Source organism: Toxoplasma gondii, chromosome IV, assembly GCF_000006565.2.
Source record: "Toxoplasma gondii ME49 chromosome IV, whole genome shotgun sequence".
Lineage (NCBI taxonomy): Eukaryota > Apicomplexa > Conoidasida > Eucoccidiorida > Sarcocystidae > Toxoplasma > Toxoplasma gondii.
This window is the reverse complement of record NC_031471.1, coordinates 955,007-977,190: the sequence shown is the minus strand read 5'-3', so window position 1 is coordinate 977,190 and position 22,184 is coordinate 955,007. Positions and strand designations below refer to the sequence as shown.

General features: G+C 51.5%; 2 protein-coding genes across 2 annotated transcripts; one reads left to right on the top strand and one right to left on the bottom strand.

The window, feature by feature from the left end:
- Positions 1–4,409: 4,409 nt before the first annotated feature.
- Positions 4,410–10,072, top strand: TGME49_319390 (hypothetical protein; the record flags this gene model as incomplete). The annotated part of the gene is made up of 6 exons (XM_018782952.1): positions 4,410–6,549; positions 6,861–6,963; positions 7,293–7,367; positions 8,023–8,064; positions 8,365–8,755; positions 9,902–10,072. 6 exons carry the CDS (start codon positions 4,410–4,412, stop codon positions 10,070–10,072), a joined length of 2,922 nt encoding a protein of 973 aa, XP_018638025.1.
- A 1,374-nt stretch (positions 10,073–11,446) lies between these two features.
- Positions 11,447–22,181, bottom strand: TGME49_319500 (hypothetical protein). The gene is made up of 12 exons (XM_002369786.2): positions 21,642–22,181; positions 19,784–20,594; positions 18,073–18,468; positions 17,432–17,591; positions 16,714–16,825; positions 16,296–16,439; positions 15,628–15,951; positions 14,722–14,878; positions 14,250–14,391; positions 13,874–14,018; positions 13,197–13,383; positions 11,447–12,615 (listed from the first exon to the last, which is right to left on the bottom strand). The coding sequence occupies exons 1-12, from the start codon at positions 21,915–21,917 to the stop codon at positions 12,443–12,445; spliced, it is 3,027 nt and encodes a 1,008-aa protein (XP_002369827.1). The 5' UTR covers positions 21,918–22,181; the 3' UTR covers positions 11,447–12,442.
- Positions 22,182–22,184: the final 3 nt, after the last annotated feature.

Genomic DNA, 22,184 nt, shown 5'->3' with positions numbered 1-22,184 from the left:
AGAGCCAGTGGTGACTCTGCTGTAGAGACGCACAACCAACGAGGAAAAAGCAGGAACGAGACGAAGAGTGAAGAAACTGAGGACCGGAAACGGGCGGGCACGAGGCAAGACAAGAGCCTCGTCACAAGGCACCTTAAAGGTGCGGCTCGGACAGAAGACGGGACGCACTGGAAACCATTGTGCAAGGTCTGAAGATGGAACACAGAAGACAAAGGGAAACTTATGAAGAAAGTAAACGTAGAGAGGGACTCTTCACCAGTGTGCGAAACGCGTGCCACCATGGCAAACCTGGTAAAAGGGGTCTTTCGCAGTGTGCGGCATCGACTAGTATGCCTTTCCTGCCTCGAAAAAAGGCAAGCGTTTGGAAGAACCAATAACGGATGTGTTAGTAAGAAGTTGTGAAAAAAATCTCCCAGGGAGAAATGACGGTCCTGCTTCTTGAACTTGCTGTTTCTCGCAGCCCGATTTTTCGCGCTCCCAAAACGCGAGATACGAGTGCCCTTGTCTGTGGACATCAGCAGCTGGCACACCGGTGAAAAGCTACGTCAAAATATTTGAGTAAGAAGTTTCGTCAAGGTGCTATAAGCGGCCATTACGGATGTGAATAATATTGTCTCAACACAAAGGTGTCTTTTGCCAAGCATGTGCGGCGGAAATATACGGTGACTCTTGCCAGGTGGGAACCGCTCTGAACTCAGTGGAGCACACAATGTAAGGCTCTGGCGCGTGTTTTTCTCTGTAGCGCGCCCACCCTCAACTGCTGGAATTACCACAAGGTGTAGAGAGAAAGAGATAAAAACTGTGTGCACGTCATAACTGTGGTGCAGCAATGGACGGGATAGGGAGGCAAAGAAATACGGCATGATAGAGAGAGCAGAGACAGAGGGGAGAAAAGAAACCCACCGACCCAACTTAAATCTTCGGACTCGCCGACGAGAAACAAGCAGAAATGATGGGGGGTTGCTCTAGTTAAAAAAGAACGTTGATACCAGCAGACCACATCTGATTATTCATACAGGGGAGACAAAGACAACATCCGCGCCGCTGTGGTTAATACAGATAGGCGTGCTGCTGAGGATGACAATGTCTTCATCCGCGAACGAAGAGAGTATGAACCTTGAACAAACAGAACGTCATGTAGGTTTATCTTCGCAGTCAGGTGACCCGCCTGGATTAAAAAACTAAAACAGACCCATTGCAGATTACTCGAAGGAGTCGCTTCCCTCTTTAGTTGTTCAGATGCAGATTAAGCACAAGCGTCCAGGCGGCAACCGGCGTGCACCCTACTCCCGAGTGCATGCTTGAGTCTGGAAGGGAATTGATATCCGCGAAGCTGTTCTTCCCATCTGCCGTTGTGATTCCGTCGGTATGCGTCGAGGTGCTTTGAGTGAAGGAGTAAGGGGTGCAAACTAGTGCATGGTAAGCGAGCTTGCCTTGGCGGCTCGTTTTGATGTGACGCGCAATCAGGCCAGCGCAGAAATCGGTCACTGATGTTCCCCTCCAACATTGGAGGAATTTAGCCTGTCAGGCCGATGGTTATTCATCGAATTGCGGGCAACTCATCAGAATGACGTATGGTGAACTCCTATGTCACATGGGACACTTCCGCTTCACGTGCCTGCTTTTGAAAAAACATAGTGCAGTTGAACATTTGCTCTGACGCCAATTTCGAGGCGATCCTCAAAGGTAAAAATAGGACGAATATGGTTTTCATGAGTCCAGACGATACGTCATTTGGATCTTCTGGAGCTTCACGTGTACCCCATCAGGGGCTCCACAGGGAACTCGAGTTTTATTTTCTCAAGTTTAAGCACCGACTGGCTTCAAGGGGCAACGACTACACCAACCCAGTGGGTATATTTTGCAATTGATGTGTACACAGTTTCGCTCGTAACAGACAAAAAGCTTCTACATTAGGAGGTACCAATAAATTTGGTGGGGGAATGATCAACGCAAAACCCTGCTGACCGTGCTAGACAGGTGTACTCTAGTCAACAACCAAGTACGTAGCTCCAGTACCACGTACTGACCGTGGACTGCGCATACAGCGGCTCAAGTGCTGCACAGAGACTCCGCCGGTGTTACTTCATTTGTGACAACGATGAGGTTGCTCAAAGCATCGGAGAACCAACCGCTGCTAAGCGCTCAATCCTCGCCACACGACGACCGCCCCAATACAGGAGAGTCTTACGGCACTTCAAGATTTTGAACATGCATGGGACGACCTGGAGTAACAGCACCATCAACTGCCCTCCCTTGCGTTCGAATTCCCAAGGCACGTGCCTTTCCTGGCGCATCTTCCTCCGTAAATCAGGCGTACACTTGCATGTCAAGTGGAAAGGCGCAGGCCAGTCGCCGTGGCAGGGGAGGATGGTGTTTGGCCGACCTCGGAAGATTCCTCTAGACTGAAGTGTGTATGAAAGCAACGTGCAGTAGCACAACTGCACAAAAACTATTCACAACGAACGAATAAATCTCACAGAAGCTTGACATGCACAAGAATCGGTAAAGGATATCCCTGTGCGGTTTAATTTTCGGATATTGAAAGGTTCATGGCCAAAAGGTGATCTGAGGACTACCTTTGCACCCTGCGCGTCGTCGGCACACATAAACCTGCATTAGAGCTTTGCGACCGTCACAGATACGGCGGTTGCATTTCATTACATGGCTGTAGACTGTCGTTTGCTTTAGAAAGTGTCCATTTCCTTCACGGAAACGTTCTCTCTGTATCTCATTTCTCGGCCTTCAGCTGGTGGGAGTGAATCCACAGTGGCGGTGCGCCAGCCCCGGCTGAAACTCGTTCCTCCTTGCTGGAAGTATTTTCCGACAGCAAGGTTTAAACAGCGACTGAATGAATCATACACATAGAAGCACACACAGTACGCCATTTCCTCAATTGCCACGTAAAGGTGTTCAGCAGACTTCCAGGAGTGGGGCGAAAAACATCTGATGACAGCCAAGCCCCGGCTATGTTCCGTGTATGCGACTTTCGCCGGCCACGGTCAAAGTTGACATGTTCCGTGTTGAACGTCTCTCACAATCCACGATGACTCCAAGGACGCACGTTCCAGTGTCTACATCGTTTTCACGGAGCCTCGGACGATGCAGGAAAAATCGACGTTTTTCCTGTGACGTCTATTTGAGACGCTGGGCTCTCCAGTAGTCACTCGATGTTTCAATGGAAGATGAACGAGGCAGCGATACTGCATAGGCTGGCAGAAACAGAGGATAGCAGATCCTTCTCCCTCCCGGTCTTCCGTAATGTCTCATGAGTGGGATGCGTGTCTAATACTTTGAATGTTTTAGTATGCGGCAGCAAGTCAGAAACCATCTGATATAAGACGATTTGACAAGTTTGGCTGCAGTGCAGAGAAAGACTGGGCAAAAGCACATGTCCAAGTGATTGCTTTAACCTGGATAGAGAACACTGTTTCTCCGGTGGTCTGTCGCCACTCCGCGAGCATCTTGATCATGATTGCCCAAAACAGACACGGAGCTGTCACCCCAAGGCGTGGCCCCCAGTTTTCATGCCTAGATGTCTTGATGCGCAAATTCCTGGAGCGCCGTTACACATGCAGCGGCTGCCTTTGCATTCACGGTACCTAGGCACCCGTCAAAACAAAGGCATTGTCTCAGTTCCGTGCATAAACCATATAGCCGAGTTGACAGCACATGGGAATCTTTAATGATATAATTCATACCTATAACAAGGTAATACTCACTGGCTGGCATCCCGGAGGGGCGAGAAGCTAGAATTCCTCGATCTATGCATTGTTCACTTTGTGATGGTCGGTGATTCGTACAATATGTAGTTTAATAAAGTGATGCAATCTGATAATATCGGCAACAAGCTTTGGGGCACGCTAGCAGGATATGACAACTTAGAGAGCAAGAGCAACCTGTCTGGTCGAAGGTCGCTTGGACAAAGTGCTCCCGTTTGAGTGTTACCATAGCGGTGCAAGTGGAAAAAGAGTTGAATTCCTGACGGGGTGGCACAAATTTGTCAGCGGGATCCGCCTAGTCCGGAATTTCTTCAACACCATGCATGATGATCGGGCAGTTCACGGGCACCCTCCAGCCCCTTGCGCTTGAGTAAAAGATTCGTTGGTGGAAGACTTTCAGGGGAGCAGGTGCTCTACGAGCGGCTTGCATACCATTGGAACTCCAGAGAAACGATAAGCCAAACCGATTTCCCTCGTCAGACGATTTGGCTGCTCTGTTAAAGGTCGTCAGCGACACCATCGCGTATTGATGACAACTATCCTGTGTTGTTTCCACTCTGGTGCTGCAGTTCTAGACGAATACATATTTTTGCACTGCAGATGTCACAGTAGACCCATCGATTCACTCGTTCCACTGCACAACTGAAAAATATCTTTTGTTTCGCTAGCCACCGTGACTGATCGCAAATGCCTGCGAAGCCACCCAATGCCACGCGCACAATGCCAAAAGGCAAGGGCAAAAAACAGAAGGCGCAAGGGCAGAAGAATCTGCCCCCGCGACCAGATCTCAGGTATTACTCTGGACAACAGGGTCCACTGCCCAAGCCCGGATGGTACATACGCTGCTCCCTCGATGCCCAGATCGATGCTAGCGCCAGAAAGCTGCAAGAGACATCGCCAGTTACGAGGCCAAATGGACTGCGTCCTCGTATTCTTCTTGAGGCATCTAAGTCTCGGAAGCTTGCACGCTTCTCCAGCTCTCCTCACTCTGACGAGGTCCATCTGGAGCGGCGCGCCTCTTTTTCCAACTCACCAGTCTGTCTTTCTGTAAGGCCTAAGACTGCCTTCTCTTTCGTGGAAAGACCCGACATACGAAAGCCAGTGACCGAGGTAGTTGCAGCGGCCAGAACGCCCTCAGCAGCGATGGTTGTCTCTCGCCCGGTCCTGTCAGCGGGGAGCAAGACGGAAACAGCCGGTCTGCACAACCAGACTTGCGTGGGCATAAAGCATCCTTCTCAGATGCAAGCGAATGCCGCACAGCTGAAAACTGCGATAACCCTGGAAGATGTTCGAGCGTTGAACATTGCAGCAGATCCACGATTCCTCGAAATGCAAGAGTTTGCGTCGCGTTGTGCAGAACGAATGCACAGAGACGTCGGTGGCCCTGGATTAGAACAGACATCGGATAGTTCCTCGGCGGTGCCACCACCTCGACGTTTCCGGTTGGAAGCGAAGTGGATTCCAAAGAAAGCTGCGTCGGAAGTTCAGAACGCAATGTCAATGGTAGAACGTCCCTTGTGGGCGCATCCTCTTTCATCGCTGCCTGATGGAAATTCTCGTGTACGTGTTAGACGGCCTTCGGCATTCTGGAATCCCAAGTCATACCAGCACACCGATACTGCTTCTACAGCAGCCGATTCCAAGTCCTATACACAGGCGTTCTATGCTGAACTTGCAAACCGTCTGAGAGAGGTCGTCTCTTGCCGCGACACGAATTTCCGTCTCGCTCACTTAGACAACGTCTACGAGTGGTTTCAACGAGAAAGGACTAGGTTTGTGACAACCGCATCAAATGGTGCCCAGAAACCGGGCGACTATGGTGGAACAGGCAACCCGAACTGTAAAGGTACAGATGCACCCTCAGCGAATCCTGCAGATCTTCCCCCCGCCTATGCCTTTCCTGAGCTTCCTTGCCCTAGTGATGCTTTTGACGCTTCTGCACTCGCTTCTAGTAGCGGTTCTGCCTTTTTTGACCCACAGAAGCCGAGGAGAGATTCGTATGGAGGTTTCGTTGATCAGGACTCTGTAGATAGTCTGGATAGTTCGGCAGATTTCCGACATCTTCCTCGACAGGACAGGCTTCTCCTCAGGCAGAGGGAAAGAAAAGGGTCCAGTGCGTCAGATTCTATCTGCAGTTCTCGCCGATCCTCTGCTTTACCTCACTCGAACTGCTGCAGACGCGGCAGTGAAGGCGACGTTTCTGTCGCCGAAAACCGTGACGTGGAAAATCGTGGTCCTAAGACCTCTCGCCATCTGACACTCGGCGACGGGGCGCATCTAGACAGCAGCGTTCCCTGCGGTATTCGAGTAGAAGACCCACCCTTTCTCGAGTTTGTCCAAAGCCATGCTCCGCTCATTTCACCACAAGATTACCTCCTGGAGCTCGAAACACGAGACCTTATTCCGCCGGGGAGTCCTGAGAAGTTTGTCAACGCAGGACGCATGGCTTTGCTTTCTCAGATACAGTCCCCTGTCAGAGTTGTCACTTCTCGGAAAGCGAGTCTTTCCGCAACAGGAAGAGGGTATGAGGACGCCTGTGCCTCTTCAGAGCCATCCGACGGACTGGGCGCACTGGAGGCAGCAACCCTTGGTACAAGCAGTCAGACATGGGCGTCACGATGCCACCGGAAATATCGGGGGGATTTGCAGCAGAGATACATTCAAGACCTACGAAAACTCCGGCCGCCATGGGGCATGAAAAACATTCATGCCAATTCACCGTCAAAAGCAGATGAAGGAACCCGCTCTGTTAGCAGCTCGTCTGCATGGAGGCGGTCTTCCAATCACTTTACGAAGGCGGGACGACCTCCACGCCACACCTTTGCCGGTAAGGAGAGGAATCTAGCAACCCACAGAAGACTTCCGTCTGACAGAAAAGCTCGGAACCGGATTGACATATGTTTGTACTCAATCGAGTAGCTTCTTACTAGATGAAACCGGTGTTACACGTCTCTCTGATTCTCCACAAAATGTTCCTGTTGTCTGTATTTTCATGCGCTCGTGAAGGAGGATAAAAACCAGACAACAATCCGGCATCTTTTTCCTGAGTCCGTGATCCCTCAGACGCAATACAGAAGGAACAGTAAGACCGTGACTCCATAGGATCTCAGTGTCTTCTAGTTTGAACAACTTCGACAGGTTATTCGTCCAGTGGCGCCACAAAGGAGAATAAAGCAGCTGCGGAGCTTAATCTTGAGGAACGCTGGTTGGTCTGTCGCCATCGAGATATCATCCGAATGCGGTGAGGCTGCGATGACCAAAGTAAGCTTAGTTGTGGCGTGTCTCTATGTAGTTCTCCGGCGATGCATTCGCTGCCAACTATTTGGTGTTCGTATTCAAGTAGACGTTCCCTTCTTTAACTACCTGGCAGCCCGCGTTCAATCGTCTCTAGTTGTCTGTCCGGTGTTTGTGCCTGTCTAAATGTGTACCTGTCTGTGTAGCTAGTCGCATAACTTTTCAGCTGCATATCCGCCAAGCTCATCTGTAGTTTTGTTTGCTCAGTCTATCTGTCGACAAGAAACGTTTTTCCAACCCGTTTGTCTACATGTGTGCGACTGCTTTCCTTTTCAGGCATGCGAGAGAGAAAAAACAAACAATGGAAGAGTGGGCCAGAAGACGGTCACTTCTGCTAACTCAGGCTCAGAAGTAGGATAGAACGGAAACCAACAGCTGCCGTCCACAATTTCAATCTGTTCATATATCAGTTCATCGTTACTTGTACATACCGACCACTGTGTCCATCCGTTTTTCTTCCAACCACCTGGTCAGTGTATCAATCTATGCATCAAATGTCTCAACGCGTCCACTTCTGTGTATACATTTGGTTGGATCGTTGTATCCATCTCTGGCGGAGAGCCTAAAGCCTTTGTAGCTATTCCTTGATCTAGCTCCTGCTTGCTAAACTAACTCTGTGATTACAGTCCTACGTTTGGAAACATGCAGTGGGAAAAGCATCTACTGTTTATACCCATCTTTAGCGTGTACATTGTTGAATTCAACAAGGACGAAAAAAGGAGACAGCACGACATCGGTGCCGTCTCCTCTTAAGCGGTGGTGTTGCAAAGGACGGAGTAATGATGTTCCAATCTCGTCTCGAGTGTTGTTTTGGAGGTCAACTGCCTGTCAACTTCCGTTTACAGCGAAAAAACAGGAGAAACAGGAAACTCAGTAACCTGAGAATAGGAAAACATTTTCGACAGACGCGAGAGCTGCGTTTGTCGTGGGATACAACGCAGTAGGTGCTCCTAATTTCTGATACCTGTTGCTTCTGCGATATTGTGCCTTTCTCTCCTCATTCTAGGCAGGTCGAAGAGATTCGCTGCTGGCAACCCCCATCTCCTGAGTGAGTTTGTGCTAAACCGCAGGTAGTTTACTCGCTTGTTGAAACTCCGAGCTATAGGCGCAGTGAATCTGTCTTGTCCGTCACCTGTTTTTCTTTCTTACCTTTCTCCTCTAGTTCCTTGCTAGCTCATCTGTCTGTGATGAAAGCATGCTCGACGCTTTTAGCCCTATACTGGACTACATAACTGGATATGTTGTCTGCTCTTCCTCCCTCTTTCTGTTCCGTTCTCCCGCGTTTTCTACGCAGAAGGATGGCAAAGCGTTTCCTCGACTAGTTCTTCTGTTCGGCTTACCTCTTCAGGTCGTCGAGTTCTTCAGAGTCGTCGTCAGACGAAGAAGAAACTCTGACGGTGGACCCCCCACTGACGCCTCGCAGTTCCGCCTTTCGCTGGAGTATCGACAGCAGGCGAGCGTCGGATTTTTCAAATGGTCCTGGTTGGCGAGTGCTCAGAGATGCCATAGCAAAACGAACTTCGCTTGCACTTGTCTCCGAGGAAGCACATGACCAGACCCAGCGGGAAAGGGAGGTTGACCAACAGAACGCGCAGGAAAACGCTGATGATAGTGGCGAAGACGTCAAAGAAGGCAATATTCAAGATGACAGATCTTCGTCTCTATCTTCTTCAGATTCAGACAACCAACACAGCGAAGACAACGAACAAGAGACGTCGCCAGAGGAGGGGGCGAGGCAAGTAAGGGAGAAAGGCGAATTCTGTCTTCCCTCGTCTTTACGCACTCGAAGATATCGTCTTCTCCCTGTCTTTACCATTTCGTCCTCGTGTCTTCCGCCCGCAGCTGGTGGCACCAAAGGCTTCCGTAGTCGCCTGGCGGTAGCTTTCGAAAGCCGCTCTTTTCTTTCTTGTTCCGTGCACAGCGCTTCGCTCCGTTCCGAGGTTGACCAACCATGCCGCCTGATCTGAATGTTGTGTGTCCACATTTGCTTGTTTCCGCCGCTTCCCTCCAACTTTAGGCCCCCGTCAGTCTATGCGTCTCTCAGTTGTCATTTGCCGTGGTGAACCTTTTTTCACTTCGCTGTTGCTTCTTCGTTCTTTTCAGCCACCATCACGTCAGGCCACCGGAGAGAAGCCCCGACCATTTTCGGCCTTCGCGCGAGAAAACACCAGAGCTCCAGAAGACACGAAAGGCTCAGAGTCTCCTCCGCTGTCTTTGCAAATGAAAGTGTCTGAACAGAAAACGTTTTCGTCATCGCCGCGAACTCCGGGGCCTCCCAGATTACCTCGAAAAACGCAGATCACTGCAAACGGCTCCGCGCTGCTTCTCAGACATCTGGCACGACTTCAAGAAGGTCGGAGCACATGCAAAAGACTTGAAACAGTTCACATCCAACCCCACGGTGCCGACCTTTCTCTGTCCCCACCCTAAACACGACAGTGTCCAATATACCGTTATGACAGACAACTCTGTTGAACAGTTCCTGTGGAACTGTGTCTGTGCTTGCAGAGCTGTATGCGCATTCACGTTTCAGCGCAGACAAATACTTGTGTATGCATCTCTTTTCTTCCCCACATCCATGCCGGCTCAGGCAGGAATCTGTCGGTGTCGTGACGGTGCACAAGTATTTGACCTTTGCTGTCAAGGACGCTCGCTTCGACTGCAGAACTCCCAGTTCGGTTCCGTCTTTAGCTGGCCTCTACGTTTTCTTTTCCTCACTTCTTTTCACCGTTGACTCCAAAGCAGAGAAACTAAAGGCCCTGCAGAATGCGTCTTCTTCTGCTGTTACACATGCCAGGAAGGGAGCGCGAGAGAAGCAGCACACGGATCCCGAAGCTGCAGTCACTCGGCTCGCTTTTGTCTGCACTCTTTTCCACTTTCTGCAGAAGACAGGAGCGCCTGCTCCGTCCGTCAGACGCAACGGACAGGCACAGAGGGAGAAGAGGAGGCAGTCGAAAAGGAAGGAGATGAAGGACAAGGAGGAGGACAGGCAAGCGCAAAGAGAGAAAGAGAAGAACGCTCAAGAAGACTGCTCCAACTTATCGAAGGGGCTCTGAAGTCTCCTCGGAAAGCAAAAGTGTAAGTGTACATGGAGGGGAGAGGAAATCAACGACGATGGATTGGCAACTTCTTTGCGTTTTCTTGACTTGATCGTTCTTCTGCCATAGCCACGGGTGTCGCTTCCTCCCCTTCTGTGTTTTACTCTCTTTTGTTCCTTCCCTTTTTTCGCGACCTCTCTTTCACTAGTCACCACACGCTTCATCTTGTGCCCCTCCTCGTCCTTCTGTTTGCTCCCCTCCTCCACTGAGTGTTGCTGCGCTTTCTGGCCGTTGACTTCCTTCGCACGTCCTCCGCCTCTGCTCTCAAGGAGGCCTCTGCCGCGTCACCTCTCCCCTCGTTTCGCAGTCCTTTCCTATTGTTGCTTTGATGGCATCGCATGCACCGCTATCCCTGGACGAAACTGTCGGTTGTTCGGTGCGCGGCCGCCGCTTTCCTCTCTTATTTGCGTGCTTCCCTTCGTCTGCTTGGATGCAGCCCCGCAAGTGAAGCCGCCGCCTCTTCCGTTCCAAACCTTCTCCTTAACCCCCTTTCGACGCTAGTGAAGTCGAAGAAAAATCGAGGCAAAGGAGAGAAGAAAAGAAATGCAAAAACGGCGGCGTGAATACATGACAGACCAGTGAACTTAGTTGTGTCGCTAATCTACTTACGCACACCGTTATACCAATAGAATCAAAGATGCCCGCATGTATGTACATATATAAATGTACATACATATATATATGTACATACATATATATATGTACATACATATATATATGTATATATACAACTGTATAAAGATATGTGCACAGGCCCTTGTCTACTTTCTAGCTGTGCGGTCGCTTGCGGTTGCCGTGCACACAGTTGAGACAGCCGAATGCATCGAGCGTATCTCTTCTTTCTCTTCTGGCGTTCAAGTTGCTCCTGTTGTGTTGTCTTGACTTTGTTTTCTGAATCCCTTTTGTCTGTCCTGGTGGCTGCCTTCATTTGTTTCCACTGGGTCGGCTCTTCGTCTCTTTCCCTCCACAGCGTCTCTTTCCCCGCACTTCCTTTCTCTTCGTTTTCCGTTCCCCGCTCTCTTCTGGCTTCTTTGTGGCGAGAGCGCCTCGGGGCACAACCAGAGCCCGCTTCCGATCAGCTGGCTGTCGTCCAGACTCTGATTCCCCTTCTGTTTCTGCTTTCTAGAGGAGAGCGTAGACGCAAAGTGGAGAGCAACGTATGTATGTGTATGTGTGTCGCTGGGCACCCACAGTGAATTCTGCACTTCCCTCGAACTGAGGGAAAGACGCGCTCTGACGTGTATCCGTGGCGTTGGCCAGTGTTTGTCTCTTTTCGCATAAAAAACCTTCACTGAGCCTCTCTGCAAGATCCCGGCGCTTCACCACTGACGCCACCGTGCTTCGACACTTTAGTTCAGAGGACAGTTTCTGGAAAACCAGTTCGTTCGCATTTCAGATGTTCATCCTGCGTGACACGAGAACAGAGAGCACAAGCTCACGCGCAACACACAGGAGCCTTTCTGACATTCAGAGTCTGCACAATGCGGCGTACTCTGCGCGCGACGCACATCGCGCTCTAGAGGCTACCACCTGGACCTTGTACAGTCTCGGAAAGCGATGCCTGTTCTGCCCACCTCCCTCATCCAGATGCCTTTGCATGCATCTCTACATGCACGGCGCACATACACAAAAAAAGGCGACTTCCTTCTCCCTTCTCGCCTCGTGTCACGAAATAGTTGAGTGAACAGAGTGGACGCCCTGCGACGAACATCGAAAACGCGCTTCAGATCCCTGGAGCGTTTCTCACGCCGAGAAAAAGTAGAGACATGACTCTCCGCGTTGAAGGCGTAGGAAAAATCGAAAAGACCAACCTTGAAAAGTGACCACCATCGCAGGAGTCTCCCTCCGGCCGGAAAAGAACCTTTTTGTGAGCTGCGAAGAACCAGTCTTCGCTCTCCTCCCATCGACACAGCCACAGAGTGCCGAGACTCGACGAGAAAACGAGACGGGAACGGCAGAAGAGAGACAGAGTCAGAAAGAGAGACTGTGAAGAGTGAGAGAAGGAAACCGAACTGCTGAGCGAGAGAGACGACGGATTGGAATGAACTGTGGAACGGTTCCTTGTTGAAAAGAAGAAGGAACCGAGAACAAAGTGGCGAGACGCACGCCTCAAACCAGATGCTTTCGAAGGACGACGACGGTCCGAAACGAAATGGTGGAAACGAAAAGACGGAAACAGAAACCACGGAAAGATGAAGCACACTCCAGCGGATGACACCGAGCGACCCGAGAGACTGGGAACGACGCGCCAATCTCTGGAGAGCGGGGGGAACCAGTCGTAAATTCTCCGCATTTTTTCAATAAGGAACAAGTGTGCACGCGAGACGGCTAAAAAAATCCAGGTAAAAAGTCACCTGGACAGGTGTGGAAGCAGTGAGCAAAGTATTTCTCCGCAATCATGCGAACCTCGCGAGTTCCTGCGTGTCGAGTCGACGGAGACGTGGAAGAAATGGACGAGCGCCCTGTCGCTGCTACGAGGGCGAGCTCGTTGAGCTTTTCCTCTGAACAGAAAGAGGCCAGAACGAGAGAGACTGCTCAAGAAGTTTGTGGGTGCACACAACCTCCTCTTACAACCAGCCACAACCCCGGACAGAAATGCACAGCACGCGAGAAGAACGAAGAAGTGAGGCTGCGGGCAACAGAAAAGCCTTTGCGACATTCCTCAGAGCACAAAAAACGCCATGCACCCATCTCTGTGCGGCGACGTAAGCTTCGATCTCTTGTGCCTCAAAGGCTCGGTGCAGCGCGTCTGCTCTTCACAACGAAAAGCTCCCGAGCACATGAAAGTGAAACCATTCACGGACGCACAAAACGCCGGAAGCTTCTTCCACCAACAGCCAGCTCTCGACACCTTTGTGATACCCACATACCACGCACAGATTCGAAGAGATGTACACCCTAAACAGGAGAGATCCTGACAACCCCACTGCGGAGGTTTTTCTCCGCTACGAGCACGACCGTCTAAACGGTGGCTGGCCTCCCAACAACGAGCTGCGTGCGTTTTTTCGTGAACTGTCTTGGGAATCCGGTTGACACAAACATGCGAGGTCGAGCGATTCGTCGAAAAGAACTCTGGACTTGCCTTGTCTCTGCATCCAGAGGAGAGCGAGGTCCTTGAACATGGCTTTATTTTCGAAGCGGCGCAGAGCAAGGAGGCGACAGATTTGCGAGAAAATCATGTAAAAAAACGTGAGGACGATGTGGGCGAGAAAGACGATCGAGGCGAAGGAGAATCGCTCGTACCACGCGCCTCCTGGACAGATGTAATGCTGAGGGGAAGAGAAGAAGGACGAAAAATGGAAAATCTTCAGCGCTTGCGATGCGATTGCGTCTAGTCACTTCCCTTGACACCCGCAAGCCCACGCAGCAAACGAAGTGAAGGGGGGCCGAGAAATTCATTTCCTTTTCTAGTATCGATATAAGAACTCGTCCACTCAAGAGACTGCTCAGGTCGCGTGAGTCTCTGAGAAACCGACTTTGATTCTACGCCTTTCCATTCCACCAACACTGTTAGCGACTGTAGCTTCCAAAGCAAACAGGAACGCTGCTAGCATCTCGAACTCCACTCACGCGTTATAGACTGACGCGAGAAGCACACAGAAGACGACTTCGTTTCGGTGCACAAAGCCTGCTACAGCCGCGTTTCGAAGATGAGCACCCCCGAGTACCACGAGTCGGATTCCTCTGGAAAGCGGATTTCTCGCGCTCGACGGAAGCAGCTCAGTTCGTCCCCAAAGCACTCACGCTTTTCTGCCTCACCTCCAAAACCCTCTCAATTGCGCCAGGGTCTTTGCTGTAGGTGATGCTATTGGGAAACGTCAGGTAGAGAATGAAACACCAGAGTCGCAGCAAAAGAGTGAGGAGGAGTTGTCTCCAGTGCACGCGAAGCAGTCCGTCGTTGAGCCTGAAGGTGAGACCACACGAGAGAAAAAAAATCCACGGATGCGCAAAAAAAACGCCACCAAGAGCGAACGTGCAAACCTCGCGCTCTGGAGGAAACGTAAAGAAGGAATTCCAACGCCCTGTAGACTGGAATTCCGCCTCTATCACGGAAGGTTTCTCTCGTGCATCCTAGACGCAGACTGGCTACGCTTCGCAGGGCTCCTTGGCCTGGGGGGTTTCGCCGTCGACACACCTGACTGCTTTGATCATGTTCGGACCCACAAGAAGTTGGTTCATCGAGATGGGAGCGAGCATGTGAGAGCAATTGAGGAACACCATGAGGCAGACGGTTGCCACGACTCCTGCTTCGTCGCCTCGGGGGTGTGTCTCCAGCTCTGCAAAACCACGCGTGCAGTGGGGGCTGAACAATCTGGTTGGCATGCTGGCGCTAGCGAAGGAAACGAAGAAACTTGATTTGTGAAAGGGGAGAACGGGAGGCGAGTGCAGAGGTTTCAAACGAACGAAATCGAAATTCCGCGTCGCCTACGACACTTCCCTCCTGCGATACAAGACCCTCAAGCAAAGCATGCCTCGAGAGAGCAACCGTCCATCTCTGCGTGAGTACCCAAGCGTCTCATCAAATGTCCATACGAACCAAAGCCGCCGTGCATGCAACGTGACTAGGGCGCGTTTCGCTTTCCTGTCAACAGAAAGTGTCTACCCACGCGCAAAGTCCGCTTCGCCGCCTGGCCGCCCAGCATCCAGAACCGTCTGCCCTCGACGATATTTTCCGATTCGGGGAGGTGGGATGATGTAAGTAATGTACTGTCTCCCGAGCATCACACACAGCACTGGGTAGAGGGTGTAGAGGACGCCGATCATCTGAAGACAGGGAGAAGAGAGAGGACAAACAGGAGTTTCGGAAAGCAGGACGAAGAGGAAAGCCACTCGAGATTGAGAGAACCACTCATCTGCGAAGTTGCGTGTATGAATAAAATGCACGAGCATACACGTGATCGTCTAAACAGAACAGAGAGGAGACGGAACAGTGCGTGCCGAGAAGACACACCAAAATCAGGCAGGCATCTGAAACAGGACGTCTCCTTCGCAGACACAAAATTGACAGACAGGCAGGGATCCGGCGAAGGATCGAGGAAAAACGCAGCGACTCGAGGTTCTCGCTCCCCCATTCTGAGCATCAGGCATGTAGTCTTTCTCTCTCTGGGAAGCGTTCCTGCGTCGACTTCTCCTCGTCTTCATTCTCTCGTTCTCCAGTTTCTCGCTTTGCGTTCGAATGCGGCTGAAGCCTTTCCTTTTCTCCTTCTCTGCCGCTCGGTTTCTCTCAAGGGCTGACTACGCCAACAGCGCCCGTCCACTGCTCCATCGTGAGATCTTTGCCTGTGTGTGCCGCCAGAGACCGCCTACTGGACGAACTATGCGTTGTGTATTGCATGCAAGCACAGAATTCTGCGGCGCTCTGTACTCGAAATTCTCGAAACGTTTCGGTGTGACACCCGACATACGCCGCACCCCGCACCCTATAATAGCCAGGGAGGCAACAAGGACGAGTGGAGAGCGAAGGGTGTACTCTGCGAGGCCTTCGTCTCAGTTTCGTTAGACGTTTTCCTCACAGGCACGAGTGTGAAGATGAAGATGGCGTATCGGCCAAAGTCCATCACGTAGAGATGCAGGTTGAAGATGCTGTTGAAGACGCCGAAGTCCCGGAACGTGAGGACCATGAGGAAGAAGGAGAGCAGCTTGAGAGATCCGAAGAACGAGACAAAGAGAACGTCCAGGAGAGGCGCCGAGAGAAACCAACAGAAAAGCAGCATCAGAAAGTGACCACAAATGATGATGAAGCACACTTGCAACTCGACAGGAATTTCACTCCATGGCCACGGATGCTCGGCCACTGCCTTAAGGGAAAACATCTGAATCGGAAACACTGGCGAATCCTGCAAAAAACACCACACACAAAACACTCACACACTTGTCGAGTCGAATGAGCGTCAACCGTACATATATATATATATATATATATGTATATATATGTATATATATGTATATAGGTGGTTACGATGAGCATCGTGATTTGATGCAGCTGCTCAGCGATACGTCGTCAGTGATATAGGCATGCAGACAGAAAGAGAGAGAGAGACGCGCTGAGAGTGAGACAACAATCTTCGTAAGGCTGTGGGTGACCCGATGCGTCATGAACATTCGTCTCCATTTCTAGTAGCAGAGGTCCAGATATGGATTTTCGCCTTTATTTAGATGCATGTGCCCGAGATAAACTTACGTTGTAGAAGAAGAAGAGACAGGCGACGATGGCTATTTGGCAAATCCAGGTGGCGATGAAGGGGATTGCGATTCGCAGTTCTTTCCAGAAAGTCACTTTCAAAGCATTGTCGAGAAGCGCGGCGACGCCCAGTCTGCCTCCGACCTAGAAAAGGGAACACCGGAGAGGACCCGACACAGGGAAAAGATCTCCAAGCGAGAAATGGCTGGCGTCTTGTCTAGGCATTGGAAGAGCGAACACTAGATCGCATCACCCTCGTACAGAAAGGCCTAAGTGAGGAGAGGAGAGACCGGTACACACATAGAGGATGGACCTGGCTAGCAGTCGAGGTACCACGCCATGAAAGAAACACTGCTGAGGCGGAGACGGTGTCGAAGAAGACGGCAACGAGAGACCCTCTGAAGACAAGACGACGAACCTTATACGAGAAGTAGAGTTTCTGAATGACTCTCTTGAAAGCGAATCCTTTGACTGGCAATCTGCGTGTCTTTCCGCTTGCAGTGCGACACAGTTCCGCCAGTCTCGCGAGCCTGAGCAGAGAGGAGGCAGGGACCGCATGCGCCGCAGGAAAAAAAAAATGCAACTACTGAGACAATGACGAAAAATAAAAGCACACCCCCGGCCAAAGAAATCTCAAAAAGACAATGCGAGAACACGGATGCTCGGCTTCCATCTGCACAGTGCCCGCAGCGACGGTGTACGACGCATACGAACAAAAAACTAGATGCGGACCGTTGCGTCGACTCCTGTCCTCTCTGCATCAACTCTCGAGCCTTTCTGTTCCGTCACGAGCAGGGAGTTTGAGACTCGTCTGCATGCGCCCAGTGCGATATGAGAGTGAGGATCTGGAAGCTGGAGAAAGGAAGCACTGTTGATCGCCAGGCAGAGAGTCGACTTTTCTGTACGAAAATGGCGAGGGCCATTCAATCTAGGCTTTTGTGTGCTGGAAACGAAGCCAAGCCAGGTCGCCGAAACCACCGAGACACCCGTGAAGAGAATATGCAAGCAAGCTGTGCGCGGCCCCCCTCCTTGTGGGGTGTGTGGCCGAACGAAAGAGAGTCTGCATTTTTGTAGAACAGAGAAGCGCTCAGAGACATGTGACGCCTGAACTGCTCCCACAGTCGGGCGAGTCTTACATGCGCTCTTCCTCGGTCATTGCACTGTCGTCATCCAGGTCAATTTCGTCGAGAAACGACGGCCCTTTTGCCCCACCGCACGGCAGACAGCAGCACAGCGCATGCAGAAGTCCGGAGCAACACGACTGTCGAGAAACGTCGTCGCGTTTTCTTGCTCGACCTGCGAAGAGCCAACACAAACGGGTCGATACACCCGAAGATACAGGTCCGATACGGAGAAAATCGGAAGAAAAAAAGCTCTCCGTCGCACAATTCTGACCTTCCCGGGTCGCCACAAATCCGCGACCATGCCAAACTCGCTAAATCGCTACGCCCACCCCTGGGTCTACGTACTTTCATATTCACACCTATGTATACATCCCTGCATGCAATCATACATACATATATATATATATATAGATATAGATATATAGATATAGATATAGAAACGGATGAAAATGTATGGATATGCCTTTTGCATGTCAATAAAACATATATAGACATACAAGTGTCAGTATACAGATGTACACATATATATGTAGACATATATAAATATAGCGGAATTGACATGCATGGAGAGCCCCAGACACGCTGAATTCATGTGCGTCTATATTGCTAGGTTTTTCCCCGTTTCTCGAGTCCTGTGTGCAGGTTCTTCTCACCTTTTTTTCCGGCGTTTCCGCCTGTCTCGGCGCCCAGTTCGCGACCAGCCTGTCCACCTGCAGCGCCCGTTTGCTGGATTCCAACGATTGCATCTGACCTGTCCACTTTTGCGAATTCTCGGTCGCCAAGAGGCCGCCCAGCAGCTGCGGGACCTGCGCCAGCAGCTCCGTCTCTCACCTCCATCGCGGCGACGGACTTCTGTAGTTGCTGTTGCTGCACTTTCACTGCAGAAGTCGTCGCAGACGGATTCGTCGCCTCGCGGCTGGCGAGAATGGAGTGAAGCTGGAGCTTGTGTTGACGCTTCGCCTTCAGGTGCGCGGCTAGCGATGCATGCCGGATACGACTGCATTGCAGAGGGATGAAACAAATGTTCTTCAGCAGAAAAGGCGAGAAACCTGAGAGAAGAAAAGAAACGGAACGAGGGAGGAGAGCAGACCGATAGCTATTGAGAAACGCAGGCAAACGCCATGAGAGGTGGGGAGAGAGGAGGGATACAAAACAGATGGCGAAGCAGAGATTGCCCTCTGTGCGCCTCGAAAAGGGAAGAAGAGACTGGGCGAAGAAGGACAACGGATAAAGACGCGTCGAGGTGTACTCGAGAGAGAAGCAAACGAAAGGAGATACGGAGAGACCGCGAAGAACGAAAGGGATGGATTTCACAACACGAAAGGAAACGTTTGAAAGGACTCAGACACACAGAACAGCTAGGCGGAAAGAAAAAGAACTTTGTCAGGCAATCTGGAAACAAAGGCACTCTCGTCACGACGGGATGTCTCTGTCCTCTCTCCAGAGTATGAAGAGCAACTCGGTGTTGCGTTGCTGCTTCTTCTGAGGGCGAGTGTTCGAATCAGCTTCACGGTCGTTGTCTCTCTCAGGCTCGGCATCTCCCGGCTTCGCAGTTCCTGTCCTCTCTCGTTTCGCCTCCAACAGCCTGGCGGGAGAGGAGAAGCGCCGGCGGCCCCAAGCCTCCTGGGTTTGCAGCAAGCCTACCATCTGTGGGGAGAAAAGGAGCACACACAGCTCACAAGAAGTTGAGGTCCGCGGAGTGTATCAACGCCTGCATGTCGGAGCATACTTCCCTTGTTGGTGAGCAACCTTCGGCGAGAGAGGCTACGGAGGAGAACAAACGACGCCGGGGCAAGAACTCAAAACAGACGCCACACTCTGAGAGAAGAGAAAACACGGGGGAACGAGCTGACGCGCCAGGCAGAGAAGAACGCTGGGAACACAGGAAGAAGAAAAGATGCATCGATCTACGGGACACGGCAGCAAAGAAAGAGAGGGAAATGCAACAGTGCAGGGGTGAATAAAAAAACCGAACAAAGAACAACCACGGTTTGCCTCCAGAACCCCAAAGAATGCAAAAAATGGCCATCAAAACCAGCCATACGCAGACACCTCGAGATCCGAAACGCGCACCCTCTCCATAAGCATACACGTATACAGATGTATATATATACATATAATGTATATACATATATATATATATATATGTGCATGTGTGTACATAGATTCGTATAGATATAAAGATGAGTAAAGGCGTTTTTCACTAACAAGCATATATCTACGTCTTTTACGTAGTTGGTCGCAGTTGTGCTTTCCTCTGTTCGCGCTGCGACTCTGAGTCAGCATGGGTCTCTTTCAGCCTGGCTGTCTGTGTCGCTTCGCGTTCAGCAGGCTCCTCGCTGCTTCGCTTGCTGGGTCGCTTACCTTCGTAGGTGGGATAGTACGCCCAGGTGAAGAGTCGCACAGCAGCGAGCGGCAGGTCGACGACGCAGACTCCGAGGAGCGCAGCATGTTTTCTGCTCATGAAGATGTCTCCGGTGTCTTTCTGGAAGCGTTCTTCCTGTCTCTGCAGGAGAGGAGAGCGCGCCCCGACGGAGGGGAAGGAGTACGCATGCAGGAAGAACGCGAGAGAGATGACGATGCCGACGACGAGGCGCAGCCAAGACGTTTGTTGACTGATGGCCAGCGGACAGGCTGAGTAGGTGAAGAAGGCAGCGGTGAGGTCGATGAAGTCGAGGACGACGTGAGTGATGCAATCGGTGAGCAGCATGGCCTCGGTGGAGATCTGCGAGACGCCCCCAACGAGCTGCTCCATCGCGCGGAAGCCGAGGAGCGCGTAGACGGCGCATGCAAGGACCACAAGAAGCGAAACCTCGACGACGGTCCCGTGCGGTCCATCGAAGAGAAAGCCTTCGACCAAGTGATCAGATCCGAAGACGACGAAGAAGAACACCACGATCTTGACCGTCAGCGCCCAGTCGTAGAGCACCCAGCAGGTCGAGCCTTTCAGCGCTGCCAAGTCTGCGCTGCTGTTCGACAGGAAGGAGAGCAGGACGAAGACGTCGAAGGCGCCGAGCGCGAGCAGCGCGAGCGAGTAGTTCGCGAGGTAGTAGAGCAGGCCCATCTGCTGGACGACCAACACACCAAAAGTCAACAGGTAAGCCAAGAAGTTCCAGGAGACCGCCTGTTGAGGCACCGAGGCCGAGGAGACTGCAGGACCTGACATCCTGGCCAACTGGAAGTTCCGACGGCGCAGCGAAGGAAACGAAGAAAAGTCCAAGAGAGAGAGACGGGCAAAAAGATGGCGCAAAAGAAAAAACGGGGAGGCGCGGAGCAGAACACGGACGCGGGCAGACGACAAGGGAGGCGAGCGACAGGTGAAAACCACTGGGGTACCGGCGAAGGACGGAGCAAAAAAAAAAGAAAAAAAGAGGGATTGAAGAGGACAGCAGCAGACCGGAAAAGGAAACAGAAGGCAGCAGAGAGGAAAACGCTGAGAGAGAAGGGGAAGAGTGGAGAACAGAGTGATTGAGAGAGAAGAAAAGAGTTGTCAGAGTCAAGGAAAAAACGAACGGGAGAAAACGAAGATCAGGTTGAAAAGAAGGAGGAGAAGGCGGTCGAGCGACACAGAAAAGCCGGTGAGAAAAACGAGAGACACCACGGAGATGCAAAAAGTTCGAGTCCGAAAACAAAGGACCTCAAGGCCGCGTTCCAATGAGGGAAGCGGCGAGGAAGGAAGAACACAGTTTTAGACAGAAAGAAAGGGCCGGCCGAGTCGCTTGAGGAGAGCTCGTGGAGCGCACATGCAGAGCGCGCCTCGCGCCGCAAGGCTTTCCAGCTTTCTCTTCCTCCCTCATCCTCCCGGAGTCCACATGCGTCCAGATGCAACTGCTAGAAGTCCAAGGATTCCTCGCGGCCTCGACCGAGGCGACAGCTTCGCAGAGAGGACGGCGCACAGGAAGAACAACGGACGAAGACAGGGTGGGAAGCAGATAGCAGCGCGGAGGAAGCAGAGAAGGAATGCATAGAGGAAAAGAGAAGGATAAGAACGTCAGGAAAAAACAGAAAGAAAAGATCAAGCGACAAGAGCACACACAGAAGAGAACGAAAGAAGGGAGGAGAAGAGAGAAGAAGCGACGAGAAGACGAGCGACGAACTGCGAGCAGAAAGAGAGAGAGAAGACAGGCAGAGAAGGCAGCCAGAGAAAGAGGAAAAGAGATAGAAGAGAACAAGTTGAGAAAGAGGAGCCGAGAGAGCTGCAGAGAATCGGGCAAAAGCAGACGCAAGACAACACAGGGAGAGAGCTCCGCGTCCTCAGAGACGAGAAGAAGAGAAGCAGACGCGCGGAAGGAGACTGAAAAGGCTTCGCAGCGACTGCAAGAGAGACAGAAGCAGCGGTGAAGAAAGAACGCGAGAAACCTTTGCTCAATCTCCTGAAGAAAGACTCGCGCGTTTCCTCTGTCGCTGCGTTGAGAACGGTCGCCAGTTTCTCGCGCGCTACCTTCTTCCACGTTGTGCTAATATCGAGCGATGCGGGTGCGGCTTCGACGTTCGCCATGAAAACAGCGAAGCGCTTCACCCGTTTTCCATTTTTCCTGACGAAAATGCCCCCTTTTCTCGCCGCAGCCCTTGTGTCTTTCTGCGGATAAAAAGCCGCAAACCCACTCCGCGTAAAAGACAGAGAACTCAGCCTCGTCCGCTGGCGCTGAGAGACCTCCGTGGAACACCGTTGTGCGCGGCCGCAACTGTTTCTCTGAGGCCTCTGAAGCCTGCGACACTACGCGAGCGCGTTCTCTCTCTCTGTGGTTCTTTTCCTCTTTGTGTA

What these genes read in the sequence shown, in the direction of transcription:
- TGME49_319500 (XM_002369786.2), bottom strand. Translation starts at nt 21,917, where the DNA reads ATGGCGAACGTCGAAGCCGCACCCGCATCGCTCGATATTAGCACAACG. An exon ending in TCATCTTCACACTCGTGCCT is followed by an intron (nt 14,879 to 15,627) that starts GTGAGGAAAACG and finishes CCCTGTCTTCAG; the next exon opens with ATGATCGGCGTCCTCTACAC. An exon ending in CAATTGAGAGGGTTTTGGAG is followed by an intron (nt 13,384 to 13,873) that starts GTGAGGCAGAAA and finishes TCTTCCCCTCAG; the next exon opens with CATTACATCTGTCCAGGAGG.